We start from the raw sequence: 19,608 nt of genomic DNA, 5'->3' as shown, positions 1-19,608 counted from the left end.
TATTCCAGACTGTATTATTTCCCCTTAGATGTTCTTGTATTATTCAGACTAGACCCTCGAGGTGTTTATTGTCTTCCGCACTTCCCACTACTTATATATATATATATATATATATATATATATATATATATATATATATATATATATATATATATATCGTGAACTTACGTAATTGTTTTATTCCGATACTAAATTTGCATACTTTTATGTATTGGTTCATTGTTGGGGTGAGGGTTCGCTTGCCGAGGTAGGGAGATAAGTGCCCGCACGGCCTAGGCTGAATGGGTCGTGACAGTTGTCGATTAATACTTGAATATTGTGTTTAAGGTTAATACACCTCTCTGTATCGTGTCCCACCATTCCCTAATGATAAACACATTGTTGATCAACCCTATACCATTTGTTCAGAGGATTAACCGACTTTTCTTTGATTGGGTAGAGTATACCCGCTGCTTTCCACCTTTCATAAAGCTGGGTCTGGGATTCGGCTGCTGGTGTAAATATGGTGGATACCCTATCCTCATTTTCTTTCAATGCTTCCATAGTGCTAGTATCATGACCCAACCGGAGGGTCGGGACGGGCACCCGAAGCTAACCTATCGAGCACCTCTCACCATACTTTCACAATCATATCTAGGTGGGCCACATGGCTAACTCATAATTACTATGCATCAATAATACAAATTGCATTGGACTAAGGAACTTTTTTATCAACATCATTGAATATGCCCATATATAGATATATACACATAAGCCGACAAGGCTATCAAAATGATATACAAAATATGAGTCGACAAGGCTGAGAGATGTCTAGCTATACACAACTGTCTACGAGCCTCTACAAAGAGTATGTAACATCATAAAGATGGGCACCCCGCCATGCCCATGTATGTACACAGAAGAATAGTACCAACTGGAGCAGCTCCGAATCAAATGAAGCTCTTCTAGGTAATCACTGACGAAGCAGCCTAAGGGTCGAGTCTGTCTCCCAGTCCACCTGCGGGCATGAGCGCAGCGTCTATAAACAAAAGGACATCAGTACGAACAATGTACCGAGTATGTAAGGCATAAGTAGTAACATGATAAAAACATGAAGGATAACATAAGATAGAAGGACCATTTATACCTCTTGAGACATTCATCATACTTACTTGCCCTTTTTCTAAAGAAGACCTTCCATACATATACATATACATATACATATACATATACATACACATATAGTGATACCATACCCGACCATATAGGTTCGGTGTCATCCATACCCGGCCACAACAAGGCTTGATATCACATCACAGCTTCATATATATACATATAGGAATACATAAATAAGAGAAACATCCTCATCATCATCATCACTATATCTTTCCCTAGAGGGTTAACTATCATAATGAGATCGACGACGATAAACGAGATCAACAAAATCATTAGAACTTTGAGAATCATGAGTTCCTAGCGTCTCTAGGATTAGGACATTTTGGATATCCTAAATGGATTCATAATAGGGAAATCATGCATTTAGAAAAAAGGGTTAGCCTTACATACCTTTCGTCTTCTTAACTACTGTTATTCTCCTCCAAAGTCCGGAAAATCTACATTCAAGAGGATTCATACCAAGGTCAGTATAATTTGTGAGCTAGCGAAAATTGAGCAGCATTTCCCCTATTTCATCTACTTCTACCAAATTCCAAAACAACTCCTAATCAACAATGACATTTCAACAATACCATAATTAAGAGACCTCATTCAAGTTATGCTCCAAATCCCCAAAACTCCTTTTCATAATCAACCCATAACAATAACTACAACATAACACCATATGTGCTTGTATACAACCATTCCTCATCATCATTATTAACATCCATAACAATATTATACTCATAACATGCCAAAAATTATAACTCAAGTTAATTTATAGCTCAAAATACCCTCAAACTCATACTTGAACTCTCCCTTCATTTTTCCTCCTCCAACCAAATTGTATAACAATCAAACAACCTTAGCTATATGCAATAGATGTAAAACTTACCTTAATCACACAAGAACAAGCCTTGGATCAAATTACTCCACTATAGTGAAACCTCCAACATCAACACCAAAGGAAATCTTGAGCTTCACAAACCCTAGTAAGCTTTTTAGCAATTGAATCTCTTGATCCTCTTGGGTTTGGCATGGATTTGTACATAAACTTTGGAGGGGTTTTGGAGAGCTCTAGGGTCTGAAATGGGGAAATAATGAACCCAAATGGGGAAAAACGAAATATATAAAGCTTCACTTAATATCCCATCGGCAACTTTGACGGCCATTTTGACGGACCGTCAAACATCCTGCGGTCCGTCAAATAGCCCCACCAAACGGACCTCTATGTGGCTATTTCACGATGGTGGCTCCACCATTTAACGGGCCGTCAACCGTCCTACGGTCCGTCAAATGGATCGTCAAAATGCCCTTCCGCTAACTTGCTCTCTTTGATTCGTTTTAACTTGTAATCCTTCCAATCCTTATGGAACCTTCTTGGCACATGTGTAAAACTTCATAAACCATCTAAGGGGCCCTATAGCTCCCCCCTCAAGGCATTACTAAACAATGTATAACTCAAATGATGCAAAATCTTCCCAAAGCACGACTCAAATTCCAATCCCTTCGACTAACTCACTCCCACCGATTCATATGACTCCAAAACCTTAAGGTACGCACCTAAAGTTATCAAATACCCTCCTTAACCTTATAAGGACTTCATGTAGCTTGCGTTAGTCTACTCATAATACAACGATGCAAAATTTCCAAGATGTAACAGCTAGCAACTCGTAATGCAGCACGGTTTGTGATTTTCTAGTTTTGAAACCGTCTTCCAAAGCTTTTCCCATCTTGATGATTTCGGAGAATTTTTGGCCCATTATGCACAACATCCTGTCATAGTATTCGGGATTTTGGACCCCAATGAAAGCAGTAGTTAACTCATCTTCACTCATCGGAGGTTGCACCAGTGCAACTTCTACTCTCCATTGGACAACATACTCACGAACATTTTCCATGGGTTTTTGTTTTACCCTTTTGAGGTAATATCGGTCAAGGACTGTGTCTATGTTGAACTGAAACCTTTTCATGAATGATTCAGCCATGTTTTCCCACGTGATCCATTGGCGCAAATCTTGTGTGGTGAACCTTTCCAGGGCTTCCCCAGTCAATCTTTGACTCAATTGCCTCATGATCAGAGCTTGGTTCTTCTTTACCCTGATCAGTTGATCACAATAAGATCGCAAGTGGGGCTTGGAGTTTCTAGTTCCGTTGAACATTTCAAATCTGGGCACCTTGAAACCTTTCAACAAATCCAAATCTGGATGCATGCAGAGATCGTCATATCTTAGACCAGTCGCCTTACAAGTGGCTCTTGCGGATTGTTCAAGCATCTCGGCCACTTTGCATTCCATCTCTTTGTAGTGCCTGTCCTGTTCGGCTCTCCAGCATTTTTCCGTCTCCTCGTAGTGGCCTAGTTCAGAGTGTGCAAGGAGATTTTGGAAAGTGTTAGTGTTTTGAGAAGGGGGAAGATTTGTGTAGATATTTGGGTTTTGATGAGTGGCAGGGTTGGTGTAGGTTGGCCTTGGGTAAGTGATAGGATTAATGTAAGTCGGTGGCGGGGTTTGGTATGAGGGTGCGATATTTAAAGGATGGCTAGCATCGGGTACTTGGTAGAAAGTGCCAGCATATGGAGGGTTTGACATGGTTAAGTCGATGGTAGGATTTGTAGTAGAGATGCTTATCTTGGCAGCATAGGCGAGGGAAGGGTTGGATAGTGGCAAACTTAAAAGTGGAAAATGAGGAGGAGGTTTCCATAAGTTAACGGGAGGAAAATTCGCCACAGTAGCTGTTTTGGCATGTTTCACCTTCTCTTGGAGGTCGTTCATTTTCTTAAACAAAAAGGTGATGACATCCACATGAAGTCCATTGTTCCCCTGACTGACGGATTCTGCAATTCCTGTCATTCTGAGATCATCTCTTGTAGTACCAGTCTTTTCCTTTTCCCTTTGTTGTTGATCTGGCTCGAAAGGGATGTCGTGGCTACCTTTTATCTTGTAAAGTGGACCGGTTTGATTGCCAACAAAAATCAGCCTTCCCTAAGAAAGAAGAAAAACTCAAAAGGTAACAGTATTAGTCCATCAATCATAATAAAATGAAGCAAGTAACGTTTGTTTTACTTAAAACAGAACAGTCCAAAATTCAGTTGAAATGGGAGACCTAAAAGGGTGACCTAAACAGTTAACTGTATGGACAGGATTTTGACCATTTTACCGACTTTGAGACTCCGACAAAAAGAAATTTACAGGTTCAGGTGTTCATACCTGCGCATGGATGTGTATTTGGAAAGCTTTTCTGGGGTAACAAAATTACGGGTTGTGATTGACTCTAAACTAATTGAGTGTCACTAAAATAAATCGACGATGGGTGCAACCTAGGCAATTTATCGGCTGGAAAAAGCGAATTTAGGAACAACGTGACCAATGATAGTTGGCGATGACCGGTGGTTTTTTCTTGAAAACTCGGCATGTAAGACTTTGAGAGCATAAGGGTGTAACCTTGACGATAGTTGGACACAATAAAGTGATTATCAGGATGACGTGGTCAAAGGATAATTGGAGGATTACCGCACGGCTAGAAAACTCAGAATATTTGGATTTTAATGTAAGGTTTCGAGAGCTCGGGTGATTTTAGGTGGACTTTGAAAAAAAATTGATTTGGGGGTTTTGTGTGCTTAATGACATTCTAAGACTTCGGAACTGAATAATGAACCGTTCATGTTCAAGCCAAAACAGATGTATTTAAGCACATAAATCAAATAGGCATAACAATGCATATTGCATAACACGTAGCACATAAACAATATATATCGTGTCCTAATCATGTATGTGACCTTTTTAAGCCAAAGGTAAGCCTGTTCAATTTGAAGGATGTAGATGTCGTTGAGACGTTTCGTTTGCCCCAAATTGATACAAAATTCATGAATATCGAATGGGGATACATAATAAGGGAACGGAGTATACAAAATAACAGTCCCACATAGGGTACAAAATCTAAACTAAAGCCACCATGGCGGTCCTTCATTGTCCTTCAAATTTTCTAGCTCCTCTCGGATGAAGTCTAAAAAGTAAAGGAAAACTTCTCAACCCCAAGAACAAACAATTCATATAACGGCATGTACATCCTTCAATTTTTTGACATAGTTGGATGCGGTGTCTTCGGGTCATAGACCGTACTTGACACGGGGTAGCCTTCCTAATAGGTTTCGATATTTCTAAAATATCCAAACCCCCAGTCTAATTCATCTTTGGATTTGTGTTAGCTCTAATCTTAAGCTTATGTAAGAGTTTCATCTTTGGATTTGTGTTAGCTCTAATCTTAAGCTTATGTAAGAGTGGGTTTTTCGAATGACATTGAACCCGAGCGGACTACTCATGGTGAACCGTTATCGGCCGTTGGGTGACTGCACACCAACTTAACGTTCAACGTGTTCCAAAGAAGGGGTGTTTCGGGTTTTTTAGTGAAGGCTAGACCGCGAACCCGCGTGTCCCCTTTGGAACCATGCTTTTTGCCAGGAGTGGCGGAATTTATGATATGAATGCATGACAGTTTATATTTTGCAAGAGAGTAAAAAATTAAGCAAATAATTACAATTATATCACATTATATTGAAATTCTTATGGTTAGAACCTAGAAAATCCCCATCGCAGTCACCATCCGTTACGGTTCACTTTTATGCGAGTTAAGGCATAGAAGCTACTTCAAAGTTGTTGGTGCTCTAATTGTATTTTATATTTTTTAGAGTCGCCACCTAATTTATTAGTAAACTAAGAAAACCGAGTTAAAAGAGTTTTATCAAATAAAGAAAAATCCTTTTTAAACCAGAGTTCGAGATAAAGGTTCTGGTGATCCCCTAGATAAGGTTTTAAGCACCCTAGTATTAAGGATCCGTAGAATACAGTTGACCTTCGAGCTTCAATGTGTGATTAATGTAATTATTTACTAAAAGTGTTCATCTCTTGCAAAACTTGTCATGCTTATCACCAAACTCCAATTTTTGGCAAAATATTCTTTAAAGAAAAAAAGAGTTGATTTTTCTTTTTGGAAAAATATTTATAAGGGTTTATATTCACTTCATTTTCGGACCAAAACCCACTCAAGATTTCTCTTAGGTAGAGTTTCTACTAGTTTGGTCCAATGAAATAATTTAATCCTTATATGTTTTTGTTTTATATAAACAAAATATGTCTCCCTTGCAAAATAGAATAGGTTTTTATGTATAAGTAAAGAGACTTTTGCTTATTATATTTTCCACTTTTTAGCTCAATTAGGTTAACCATATTCTAACCAAAGCCATCTTTCTCCTCAAAATCAAGTTCCAAATATACCCCTTCTTGAACCCTTTCCTCAAATTTAAAATTCAAATAAAATCTCTTTGTTTATTCCAAATTTAAAAAAAAATAAAAATCATTTGAGTCCCTTAAACTAATTCTGAAATTCTTTTTTATAAATCTCACTTTCTGAAAGCAGAATTTCTATTAACTCTTTTGGTAATTTCTGAAAATTAAGAAAATTGAATTTCTCAACAAATATCCACTGTAATTTCCAGAAATTCAAGAAAAGTTTAACTTTCTCAAAAATATATACTCCACTGTTTCCATATATCTATTTTATAAGGAGAAAGCAAAATTATTTCTTTGTCACATTTTCTGAAGTAAAGTTGTCAACTTATCTTTGTTGGGTCCAAATTTGAAATAGTAACGGGGTTCCTATCCATTCCAAACGATACACACATCATTTGCCTAATTCGACTAAGTTCTAACCATGGATTTCAATATCCGCAAGTATTCATACGTACAATACAAATATAAGCAAAAATAAAATGACAAAATGGACCAGTGGGTTTACCAACCCCACCAACCTAAACTTGAACCATTTTCACCCATGGTTGGGCCTTCAATCTCTGTGGTCCGATTGATCTAATGCAATGCTGGGCTTCCAGCCCAACGAGATAGCGTAAAGGGAGAATGCATAAGTCCATAAGGACTCATCTCGAGTGAGCTCATGCGAAAAAGTAAAGAAAAGGAATTAGTACGGATACTTTGAATACTGAAATAACCTTGAATAGATTATCGGTACATTTGTTATACTACATTGCATGTAATAAAACTTAAATTATCTGTCTCAGCACCTTGCTGAAAGTTATGGACAAAATAAATGATTTAACATCCTCTTACTAAGGGAAGATAACGAGGATTGAAACATGCAGATGTACAATCTTACAAACTATAATAACTCTTCAGCGCTAAGTAATAGACTCCTATGAATCATATTAACCTCTTTTCTTTTAAAGGAAGAAGAAGGAAACAGAGGAAGGAAAGGGAAAGGAAACGTGATAACTTATTTGAAAGAAAGCTAAAATGAAAGCCAAAGTGAATTTTAGTTCGAACAAACTTGGACCAAACATAATTAATACATTAACATGCTCTACTTAATATTCACGATCGAAGAACATTTGTGTTTCTTTCCCTAACAAAACAAAATGCAAATGCATACTCGCTTTTGAATCCAACAAGCCTTTACTGATCTCAACAAGTTAAAATTACTTCTAAATATAGTTAAACCTACTGTTAGAAAAACAAATCCACACAAAACTTGTTAATAGATATATCACTGTTTGAACATACATTAGACAATTTCGATTAGCCAGAAACTTGATTACAATAAGTGATGCATTGTTTTTAATCATGTTATACATACAGGGTAGAAACTCTTGCCTTTTGACATTAAACAAATCTCTAGAGACAGCAACCTAAAGCTACTTATCCTTATGTCAAAGGACTTAAGGAGGTTAGGTTTGCAAGTAAGATTTTGCAGTGGAACTCATAATGAAAAATAAGAAAAGACGTTTCCGATTCAATGTAAACAATCTTTTGAAAATGAAAGAGCATTTTTGAACTTTGAACAAATCAGTAGCCACTTTGTTTGGAACACATTTACATATAAACCAGCACCCATATTTTCCTAACATTAAGTGTGATCATTTATCTCAGGTTCATATTTCACCATCCTTCTAGTAGATTAGACAAAAGTGGACATATAATTCATAACACATTTTTGCAAAGGAAAACAAACTAAAGTTGGATTCTGGTTTAAAAGTTTGGAGTTATCTATCTATTTTTCAGACTTGAACAAGACAACAAAGATCAACTAATCCAGAAAATAATGAACAGAGCATATTGGAAACAAATTAGCTATAGCCACCCTTATTCCTCGGCTAAACATGCATTAAGATTTGAGAGATCATTTGGTAGTGCTCTTGCCACATCAGAGTATACCTTTTAGCTGCACATAGTCATGGACTTTTTTTTTCTTACAAAAAATGAGCAGAAAAGCTGGAAGTCTATTCACACAATTTTTTTTTTTTTTGCCAAAAAGTATATGAAATCAGTCTTCAAGTACATTTATGATCTTATTTCTAGTTCTTCTTTTTTTTTTTACTTCACTTAAATTGTACACACATTCAAGCAGGGAGGAAAGTCGCACATTTTAACATATTCAACGACGGAACAAATCTCAAATTATACTCATCTCGAACAAAGAACAAACAAACAAGAATTGCGGGAAAACAAATATATCTAACGTGAGCTTCTGTAAAAGAAAACAACAGCCCATACTTTGATTTAATCTTGTTAGGTTAAAATCGTTTTGAAGAGATAAAGGGTACCTAAAGTTGTAAATGATTCATGCCTTGCAACTTCACACACCAGAATCAAAGTTAAGCTAAAATACTTAGAAAATGACATCAACTAAGCCACATTGCACTTTGAACAAAGCAGAAAGCAGAGCCACAAATATTAAGCACAGAGAACATCAACATAACAAAAAAAAAAAATAGAAAGACTAGGCGAATTACTAAACATAAAAGCCACATCTCTAGTAGTGAAAAAAAATTAATCTGAGCCTACAAACTCGCAACAACAATAAAAAATGAAATTTCAAGAGGGAATAAGAATGCTGAACATAAACACTTAAAAGAAAAATAAAACTAAAGAAGACTAATCGTAGAAATTAAAAGTATAGAATTGAATAAAATAGCAAAATATTATAGAAGATTACCTTTTCCGATGCAGCAAAGGGGGCGACGAGAGATGATGATCACTTTCAAACTTTCACCGAGCTTGGCTGGAACGAATAAAGGTGTTCCTCCCGAATGGATATCGAACTTCGATTGAAATAAAAATGCTTTTGCTTTTTCTTATTTTAAGAGTGTTTTTTCTTGTTTTGAGAGTTCAATACGAAATCCAGAGATAAGAAAAAAGGCGGAGAGTTTTTATTTTTTTATTTTTTATAAGCAAAGTACTGGTGAACAAAGAAATATTGAATGGACGCCCAAAAAACAAAAACTGAATGGACGCCCAAAAAACAAAAACCTCCCCCTTTGAGAGTTCCAAACACAGGTATTTATAGGGTAGAAGATTAGGGTTTTCGACTTTGAGTGGGAGTTTAAAATTCGAACCTTAACAGAGAAGAAAAGCAAAAACTCAAAAAGAAAAAATGGAAAAACGCCGAAAGGGATCAGGTTACCGTTCTAATTTCCCAGCTGTCGAAGAGAAGAAGACAACACCCACTAAAGTGTTTGCCATTCTTGGACGAGCAAGTCCTGCGAAGGCAAAAAGTGAAGAGAATCTCGCCCCAAAAGGGAATTCGCGTGCTAGAGAACAGCTGTGCATTTGAGAGCATGAGAAAGCTTATGGATTTAGGGGTTTGTTTGGTTCTTTTTCTTTTGTTTTGCTGAGAGGGGAGAACTATGGGATTGAATGGTCTTTGGGGTTTAAGAGGTAATTGGGCCGGGTTATTTCATTTTTGGGCTGGCTAATTTTTAGTTAGTTGGGTTGTTGAAGAAGGCTGATTTAGGATTTAAATGTTGGCCAAAATTGAATTTAAATCATGACCTTTTGTATTGTAATTGTAGCCAAAACATTAGCAAAATAGCCAAATAAAATTGAGATGAAATTATTATCCAATTAATTATTTAAGATTCTTGACTTAAAAATACTTATTTTCCAATAATGGACAAATTATAGTAATTACTTTAATTAAAAATACATACTTGATTAAAATAATTCTTTTTTTTATGCAACTTGATTTTCAAATCAGTAAAATCGACATAACTTATACTTACACTTATACGTAATATATACATATATATACTGTATATTGGGGTATGTCGCCAATGAAATGACAAAATATCACCAAAAGCCGTTTTAGAAAGTATTTTTGATTTTCTGAATAATTATTTTACTCTGTTTGCGATTCAAGAAGCTCGACTAGTTAATTTGAATTTTTGGAGGGCAAAAATTGGGTGTCAACAGTTACAAAATCAACAAAGAAAATAGATATCGAAAAAGAGATGAAAAGGAAAAACGCCATACAACCTGAAGCAGAAGCACAGGAAGAGTCTGACCCAGTGGTGAAGCAGGTATTTTGAACATATGTATATTAGAACATATGTATATGTGAATCATGTATTTGATTTATGTTGTGTATTTGAAAAGTGATGTTGTGCGTTTTTGAATGTATGTTGTGTATTTAAAAAGTTGATGAACTGAGAATCATGTATTTGAATGTATGTTGTGTATTTGAAAAGTTATGTTGTATATTTTGAATGTATGTTGTGTATTTGAAAAGTTGATGAACTGAGAATCATGTATTTGAATGTATGTGTAGTTGAATCTCAATTTTCTGTTTGAGTTACATGTATATTTATTATTGATGTTCTATTTTCTTGAAAATATATGTGAGTTGTAAACATTAACGAATGATGTATCTGAACACATGTATTTTTTTTTTATTTTTTTTAAGGTAGTTGTGTATTTAAATTTGAACAACTGATCAATTGATATTCAACTACAGACACATTTAAATACATATACACATGCGTATTTAATCATTTGTATACATGTATTTTGAATATATGTATGATTGACTCTATTTTTCTTTATCAGTTTCCTATGATATTCGTATACATATATTTGTTATGTCTGTTTCATTAACTATTTGTATTTTATCCAGGATGATAAATTCTTTGTTCAATATCCTCCCAGTCATGCAATACGATATGCTTCGTACATGAACCTGAAAATTAAAAAAGAATTGAAGGACAAGCTTACCGATAGACAGTTTGAACTATTTTTCGAGACTATATTTGGAAAATACCTCCAGATGCAGTACTGTGAAGTTCAGCCACAGATGTTCAGGTGTATTATGGTCACAGAGCTGAAGAAAAGTACTCCCACTGCTTTTGTTATTGAAGTTAATGGTTTCAAATTGACATTTAATCTTTTTAATTTTGCATTAATGACTGGGTTAAAGTGTTACGGTGAAGAAATTATTTTCCACACTAAGAAAAACAGACTATTGGATACATATTTTGGGGGTTCCAATAAAAGTGTGAAAAAGGGTGAACTGCTTGAATGCTTCACCGATCAAAATTAGGGCGTTGATGATGATGCAGATGGAGATGCTGTAAAGATTGCACTACTGTTTTTTATCCATACATACTTCTTATCCGGTGAGAAACACAATGTCGTCATTCCAAGGCTTCATTTTGACTTGGTAGAAAGTGGGCGGTACAAAGACTATACATGGGGAAAGGAAACGTATGATGATCTAATCAGAAGTCTTCACCATAAGATGGATAAGACAAAACAGTATTACTGTCTTTGAGGTTTTCCGTTTGCTATGCAAGCATGGCTATACGAGTGCTGCTCTAATGTTTACCCAAATTTAGCAGTAAAAAATGGAGATCGTATTCCCAGAATGTTCAATTGGAAAACCATAAACGAATCACCACATTTTAAAGATCCCATGACTGGGATGTTCAACGATGATGACTCAGAGGTAATTTTCACTCATTAGTTAAATCCACAAACATAAGGATTATACAGTTATTTGTATATACTATCTGACAAATATATAAGTGTACTTCAGTTATATGTATTTAAAACTTGGATGTCCAGTTCTGTTAAATACATGGAGTTTGAACAAATTGATTAATCACGTATTTGAACATATGTTTAAATATTTTTTGACTGCATTTGTGCACTTTGAACCAAACAGTGAACTGATAATCAAATTCATGGCCATTCAAAGTCAGATATCCACATGTATTTGAACATACTTATGTATTTGAACATATATTATGTTTATGATATTCTCCATTGAATCAAATACATGAAAATAAATTCACATCTATTTGGTATTTTGAATCTCACATATTTAAGTATGATCCTTTTCCAGGACCGTCTTACTTATAAGAATATTTTGCCGACTATCAACGAGATTGATGGACTTGGATTTCGTCCATATCTCTCCAGTAAATCTGTATCAACACTTCAACAACAGGTTGAGGATGATTATGATGACTTTAGTTCCACACCACCCCCTATGGATGCGGCTAAACAACCTCAAAATAAAGGTGTATCACAATCTCTACCTCACAAGAAGCTGAGACAGATGCCAATGGTACGATTGCCAGCGAAGAAGACAACATCTCCAATTACACGTTCTGGTAATCATCCGAATGGTGGACGATTGACCAAATGTCCTAGTTTGGCATCAACTCGGTATGCTTCAACAAGGGAAAAAAAACAATAAGCTCCAATACCCCCCCCCCCCCCCGGTTGTTCTTGTTGACGTCCCATCTACCAGAAAATCCAATGATATCTCTGGTCTGAAGGAGGAACTTAATGAGTTTAAGAAGAATGTAAGTCTTATTTTTTGTTCTTTGTCTTATTTATTTATGTATTATATTACTGTTTAATAAGGAATGCAGTTTTATGATTTTCTTGTTTGAAATTTTAGGTTTTCGCTGAATTCAAGGATCTTCACAAAGTCATTAACAAAAACTTTGCAAAGGTTTTTCAATATATGAAAGTGAATCAAACTTCAGAAAAGGTACTAAAAAGTTGTACATATACAATTAGTTGAAATTTTGAAATACAATGGATACATGCAAAGTTAACAAAAATATTATTTCTCTAGGGTGCTGACAGCGCGGCTCTGGTTCATGTGCATTTTTCTGACGTACATCAGCCAGTTGACAGCTACATTCACCAGGATGTTGGATTACAAATGCAAACGGAAAGAGGTCATGTAGCGTCAACAGAGGTATTTGTTGGTGAATTCGCTATATTGAACCGTACTTGTATTTTCTGATTCCTATATTTAGCTGTGTTCTTAGACTTTTTTGGTGTTTTTGAATGTATTTTTTGCCCTCAAATTATTGGGTTGTAGATCAGAGTTAATATTTGATGTATTTGACAATAATTCAGTTTATTGGTTCAAGTATTTATTGACATTTTCGAATTCAGTTTCCATGTATTTGATTGTATTTTTCAAATACAAATACAGTTTGCTGGGTCATGTGTTTATTGGTATCTTGAATTCTGCTTTCATGTATATGGATGTACTTTGAAAATACTTATATTTATTGATTCATCTATTTCCATGACTTTGTTTATAGGCATATTTGTATTATAATGTATTTATGTAACTAATTTGATGTTTTTGACTTCTTTATTTGTTTAATTTCTCTATTTTTTCAAGAGAGTTGGTATGCAACAGCTTGATGTGCCTGATATTGGAATGGATCATGGCAACGGGAGTGGGGAAACATTAAAGGCATCTACTGAAGAGATTCAAGAAGGTGGTAATAATTCTGGAGAACAAAAGGAATCAACGGTACAATAAATCAAATACATCTGATTTGTTCAAAATCTATATTTGTATTTAATGTATTTCCATTTCATGAATAGGAATACATAGTTCAGTTTCCTGAAGACGCCATATATGACAAATCGCCAGTAGTATCAGCGAACTCCGCCGACATAGCAGAGGTCCTAGCTGATATTTCTTGCACAGGCTTCTCTTCGGGCCCCTCTCATGATAAGAGTGTTGTACAGCACGAAGATCGTTCTGTGCACAAAGTTGGTGAGAACGTGATACCTTTATCTCAGTTTCTCTTACCCAATGAGCTGCTTCCAAGCCAAACTCCCGAAAGACGAATAGTTTTGCATCCATCAGTGGCCTAGACTATCTAGTAAATATCAAGCTTCCCCTTTCATGGAGGATTACGACTCTGCTTCAAGAAATTATTTATAAACAAGCGTTAATCTATTTAATTTTGTGTATTCAAAAGTATATTTTTTGATCATATGTATTCTTATATTTTAGGTGGTTCACAATTCATCATTGTCCGCATTTAAAAAAAAAAAGCATCCATTCGCGGAAGATCCCATCACCGGCTCAGTCGACGTAGAGCTTTTTGATAAATACTTGGCGTGGATTCATAAGGGACTGCTTGTCAGGAATGACAACAAGTATGTTCTTCACCTGTTAAATATTTGTAGATATCAGTTATATATTTTAATCAACTAACTGTACCTATTTTGCATACTCCTTTTGTAGAAAGAACAACGAAGATCGTTACAGAAAGAAGATGACAGCTTTTAAGAATGATGCAGATTACACTTATAATTTTGGCATCACAGTAGTTGAAAACAAAAACTGGTTCTACCAGTTATCAATGAGTGGCCAGTTGTGGAATGATGAAGTTCAATAAAGATATAGATACATAAAATACACTTTTCCAAATTTTAGATTATGTTTGATGTTCTTACTGTTTGTGTGTTTAGATATTTAGCACATTGACGTGATTTTCTACTACTTTCAAAATAAAGGCAAGTATGACACAAGGAGCACTTTCAAATACACCACAGTTGATTGTCTCTTGATGAAAAAGGTTGATCAAATGTAACTTGCATACAACAACCCGGAAACTTGACCTAATGTAGCCAACGAAGAAGACGACATATGTCAATATGTTAAGGGTCACAGGTTGCATGCAAATGTACCGTGGCATTTAGTTGACAATATTTTTATACCTGTCAACATCAAAGAGGATAATCATTGGATTTTGGTTGTACTCTCATTCAATGACAGGTATTTTATGTATATGTATTCTCTAAGTTAAGTTTTTTCAGATTCAACTATTTAATGAATTATGTATTTATGTATTTATGTATTTTCTTTTCGTTATGACAGGCGACTTTATGTGTACAACTCATACCGAGGCAGCGCAGGCCACAATGTAGTTGTTAAAAGGGAAATACAAAAGCTTGCTGCCCTCCTGCCACATTATCTACACATCAGTGGATTTTACACTAAAAAAAATTGGCATCAATTGGATGAATCACCTAGCATATATGGACATGTCACAGAATGAGAACATTCAAGTGGAGTATGTAGAAAATCTGTCGCAACAAGACCCTACCAGCATGTACGTATTTTTATTGTATTGCAATTTTCATATACGTTATTCATTCTAATAATTTTATCTTATATTTTACAGGGATTGTGGTGTGTATGTAGCAGCATTCACTGAATATCTAAGCTCTGGTGAAGGTATTCCAGCACAAATCGATGCAAAGATGCTCCGCACTAGATACGGTGCACTCCTTTGGGACTACGCTGCACGGAAGATCGATGAACATGCTATGAGCGACATTGAGGTGCCACCAAAACCAGTTAGGCCAGTATTAGATTATGACAAAGTTGACACAATTGATGTTACTTAGGAGTGATGTAGTAATATTTAATTTTAATTTCAGACTATGGCTATTTTTATAGCAAATATTTTAGATGTATTTAGTTTAAGAAAACAGATTATGACTATCTTATCAATCTCCTAAAGTTTTAATTGAAACATTTAGCTTAGTCTAATTATCAATGTTGTGTGTTTTGTTTTTGAAATTTAGATGTACGTGTCTATCTGGCTATATTTTGGACGTGACACAGTCAGCTACATTCAAATACATCAAAAAGAACATGTATTTGGATGTATGTGTTGTTATCTCCTGAACAAGTGGTCTTGTATGTATTTAAATGTGCCATACTCAGAAACATTCAAATATCTCAAATACAGTTGCAATTTAATAAGATGACACAGTCAGATACATTCAATTACATGTATTTGTATGTTGGATTGAATAATTAACAAGTTTATGTACTGGGCCACAATGAAATTTACTCAAAGTACATTCAGATACATTTTGTAGTTATCTATTAAACTTTGTTTTTGAAGTTTTGAAATAAACCGAAGATTATCTATTAAACATTGTTTTTGAAATACACCTTTTTATATTATTGACTATTATTTTGAAAGAATTGATCATCCTTTTTATATTCATATGTGAACAAATTAAAAGATAATTGTACAATACAATTCCAAATGAAGATATCACACAAGTAGTATTCAAACAGATTTCCCTTTTATTCAAATATTGCAAACCAACAACGTACTTAGTTTAACAAATGTAAACGGCTACAAACAAAAAACAATTACTTCCTTCTAGGAGCATTACTACAAGAACGTCTATTGTGTCCAGTCCATCCACATGTACTACAAGCATGTCTTTTTTTCCCAAGAAGCAATTCAACTAACGGCTTATCACGCTTTTTCTTCGGTCTAACAGGAGGTCTCTTGTATCTTGGTGGCAAAACCGTATCCTCTGATATGTATGTGGGAACCTTCCATTCACGCTCGTCAGGGAGAGGATCCACGGCTACATCATATGTCTTCACCACGGTGTGCCATTTGAACAATTATGAACAATAATCATCAACCGCTAGATTTTTCTTCTTAATGACAGTCAATGCATGTGGGCATGGAATTTCGTCTATTTGAAACATCTGGCAACTGCAAGTTTTGTTGTCCAAGTTAACTATGAAACACCTTCCTGCAGCATGTACTGTGTACAAGTATTCGGTTGATGGTTCGACCTACAAAAGATCAGTCAAATACAAATAAAAACATAGACAATCAAACCTCTCTGTAACAACATCGTTGGGTCCAAAATTTTCAGCTGTTATAGAGAATGGCTGTTATACACCTATAACAACATTGATATTTAAATAATATTTCGATACTATAGGCAAAAAAGATGCATAAAATCTAATTTTCATTTATTCATTGCCAAATTCTTAGCTTAATCACACTTTGTATAATGATGGAAAACGTTTAATGATGAAAATATATATATTCATATGATATTTTTTTGTCATAAATAGTGTATTAAATGATCAAATATTTGGTCAAAATCTCTACACTTATTATTGTAATCATATATATTCTATTTTTATAATGATATTTAATTACTATATTACCAAAAAAAAAAACTAGTTGTTATATAAGAGGTAATATTTCAAAGAGCGTACTGCTATAATGTTGGTTGTTGTTATTATAAGTGAAATGCTGTTATACAGAAGTAAAATATAACATAAAAAATTGGTTCCGAAAAAACTTGGTTGTTATAGAGAGGTGTTGTTATATGTGCGTGCCGTTATAGAGAGATCTGACTGTATTACTTATAGTCAAATACATATAAGTTCATGTTTAAAAGATAAAATCATTATAGTCATAAACATACCGCTAATTTTATTCATAGTTGACTAATTGTATTTGGTAAATCTAGTCATATGTACCAAATACATGTAAGTATTTGACACATACATACAGACTGCATATGCTAAATACAATCAAATATTTCAAATATATGTTATTATTTGACAAATACCTACAGACTGCATATACTAAATACATCAAATACAGCTAATATAATTGCATCTCAGTCGAACATATTTAAACAAATTGAAATGAAACATACCATCATACGTTTCAAATATATGTTATTATTTGACAAATACCTACAGACTGCATATGCTAAATACATCAAATACAGCTAATATAATTGCATCTCAGTCGAACATATTTAAACAAATTGAAATGAAACATACCATCATACGTAAACATAGATACTCATTTATGGACAACATCTCCTGGAACTTTTTACCGAGTGTTGTGAACGTGTATGTACTGTTTCTCCGATTATTACAATTCCATCTTCCAAACATCTTCCTCACTTCTTCTAGAAAATCAAATATAGGTAGCTCTCTTGCCGCTACAAGGTAACGATTAATACACTCTGCTATGTTTGAAGTCATTGTCATCCTCGGTTAACAGTTGCATACACTCTAACCCATTTTTCTCTTCCAGCTAATTCCAAATACTCTGCCACCTGAAAATCTACCTTCGCAACCTTCCCCATAAGATCATCAAATTCTTCCTGCGTGTATGCTTTTGCCATTGCATAAAACCGAGACTCAACACACACTACTAAAAAACTGCCAAAAATTGAAGGACAAAAAATTGACGGACTGCGTCGGTTTTTTGCATTTTTAATTAGAAAATCGACGGACTACATCGGTTTTTTTGGCAGAATTTTGAAAATATATGTTCGCCAAAAAAACCGTCGTCCCAGGTTGGTTTTATTAAAAAAGAAAATTAATATAAAACCGACGGACAACGTCGGTTTTATTTTTAAATTTTTTAAAATAATTTGCAATTCATTTTTTTCTTTAAAAATTAATAAACAATTTTTTTAAGAAACCGACGGACAGGGTCGGTTTTGTCCGTCGGTTTTTTTTTTTTTTTTTTTAACAAAATGGCCAGACGGGTTTATTTTTCATTTCTCCTCCTCTTCCCAAACAAAACTCCCCATTCCCCTAAAACCCTACCAAGCGCCCCCCCCCCCCCCTCCGCCCAGTCCCGCAGCCCATTTCCTCGCCACCCAGCCCCGCCACCTACGCAGCCCACCCCCACCTACCCCAGACCCGTTTCTAACTTAATAAATTGAGGTAAGTTTCTTTTAAAATTCTTTCAATTTTAGTTTTATTTGTAGATTTTAGGCCTAATGGTAGTCTATTTAGCTTTGTTGAATATCATTTGCAATGTTATTAATGTTGAATTTGTGAAAAAATGTAAACTTTATTTGACTAGTTTACCTTTCTTTTTTTTGCTTGAGATTGTGCTATATTTTATGTTCATTGTCAATGTATTTGTGTTAGCTTAGTTACAATTTGTTTGTAATATTATTGATGTTGAATATGTGCAAAAATGTATACTTTAATTATTTGACTAGTTTTTTTTTTTGGTTGGATTGTGCTTTTTGTTAGAATCCATAAGTTATTAAAATTGTTATTGATCATTCAAAATTAGAATTAGTTGATATTGTGCTTTTCAAAGTTAGAATTGTTAAGTTATAGTATTTCTATAACCTCAAAACTAAAATGTAGACTTTATTTCACTAGTTTTACTTTTCAATTTTTAGAATTGGTTGGGTTGTGCTTTTCAAGGTTAGAATTATTAAGTTATAATATTTCTATATCCTCAAAACTAAAATGTAGACTTTATTTGACTAGACTTACTTTTCAATTTTTAGAATTAAAGTTAGAATCCATAAGTTATTAAAATTAGAATTGTTATTGAGAATTCAAAGTTAGAATTGGTTGGGATTGTGTTTTTCAAAGTTATATTAAAGTTAGAATCCATAAGTTACTAAAGTTAGAAGTTTTATTGAGAATTCAAAGTTAGAATTGGTAGGTATTGTGCTTTCTTAAATTATTGATGTTCAATTTGTGAAAAAAAGTAAACTTTATTTGACTAGTTTACTTTTTCATATATATATATAT

At 34.4% G+C, this 19,608-nt stretch overlaps 2 protein-coding genes across 2 annotated transcripts; both read right to left on the bottom strand.

Moving 5' to 3' along the window:
• Positions 1 to 660: 660 nt before the first annotated feature.
• On the bottom strand, positions 661 to 9,832 carry LOC132603313 (uncharacterized). The gene is made up of 2 exons (XM_060316311.1): positions 1,546 to 9,832; positions 661 to 1,018 (listed from the first exon to the last, which is right to left on the bottom strand). The coding sequence occupies exon 1, from the start codon at positions 3,981 to 3,983 to the stop codon at positions 2,760 to 2,762; it is 1,224 nt and encodes a 407-aa protein (XP_060172294.1). The 5' UTR covers positions 3,984 to 9,832; the 3' UTR covers positions 661 to 1,018; positions 1,546 to 2,759.
• A 6,587-nt stretch (positions 9,833 to 16,419) lies between these two features.
• LOC132601411 (uncharacterized) lies at positions 16,420 to 18,224 on the bottom strand. The gene is made up of 3 exons (XM_060314497.1): positions 18,099 to 18,224; positions 16,705 to 16,860; positions 16,420 to 16,656 (listed from the first exon to the last, which is right to left on the bottom strand). The coding sequence occupies exons 1-3, from the start codon at positions 18,222 to 18,224 to the stop codon at positions 16,420 to 16,422; spliced, it is 519 nt and encodes a 172-aa protein (XP_060170480.1).
• Between the last annotated feature and the right edge of the window lie 1,384 nt (positions 18,225 to 19,608).

This window comes from Lycium barbarum, chromosome 7 (assembly GCF_019175385.1).
Source record: "Lycium barbarum isolate Lr01 chromosome 7, ASM1917538v2, whole genome shotgun sequence".
NCBI lineage: Eukaryota > Viridiplantae > Streptophyta > Magnoliopsida > Solanales > Solanaceae > Lycium > Lycium barbarum.
This window is presented reverse-complemented; position numbering and strand designations above follow the sequence as displayed.

Coding starts and splice junctions, on each gene's coding strand:
- LOC132603313 (XM_060316311.1), bottom strand. CDS start 3,983: ATGACAGGAATTGCAGAATCCGTCAGTCAGGGGAACAATGGACTTCAT.
- LOC132601411 (XM_060314497.1), bottom strand. CDS start 18,224: ATGGCAAAAGCATACACGCAGGAAGAATTTGATGATCTTATGGGGAAG. Junction 16,861..18,098: donor GGGTTAGAGTGTATGCAACT/GTTAACCGAGGA, acceptor GATCTTTTGTAG/GTCGAACCATCAACCGAATA. Junction 16,657..16,704: donor TTAAGAAGAAAAATCTAGCG/GTTGATGATTAT, acceptor ACCGTGGTGAAG/ACATATGATGTAGCCGTGGA.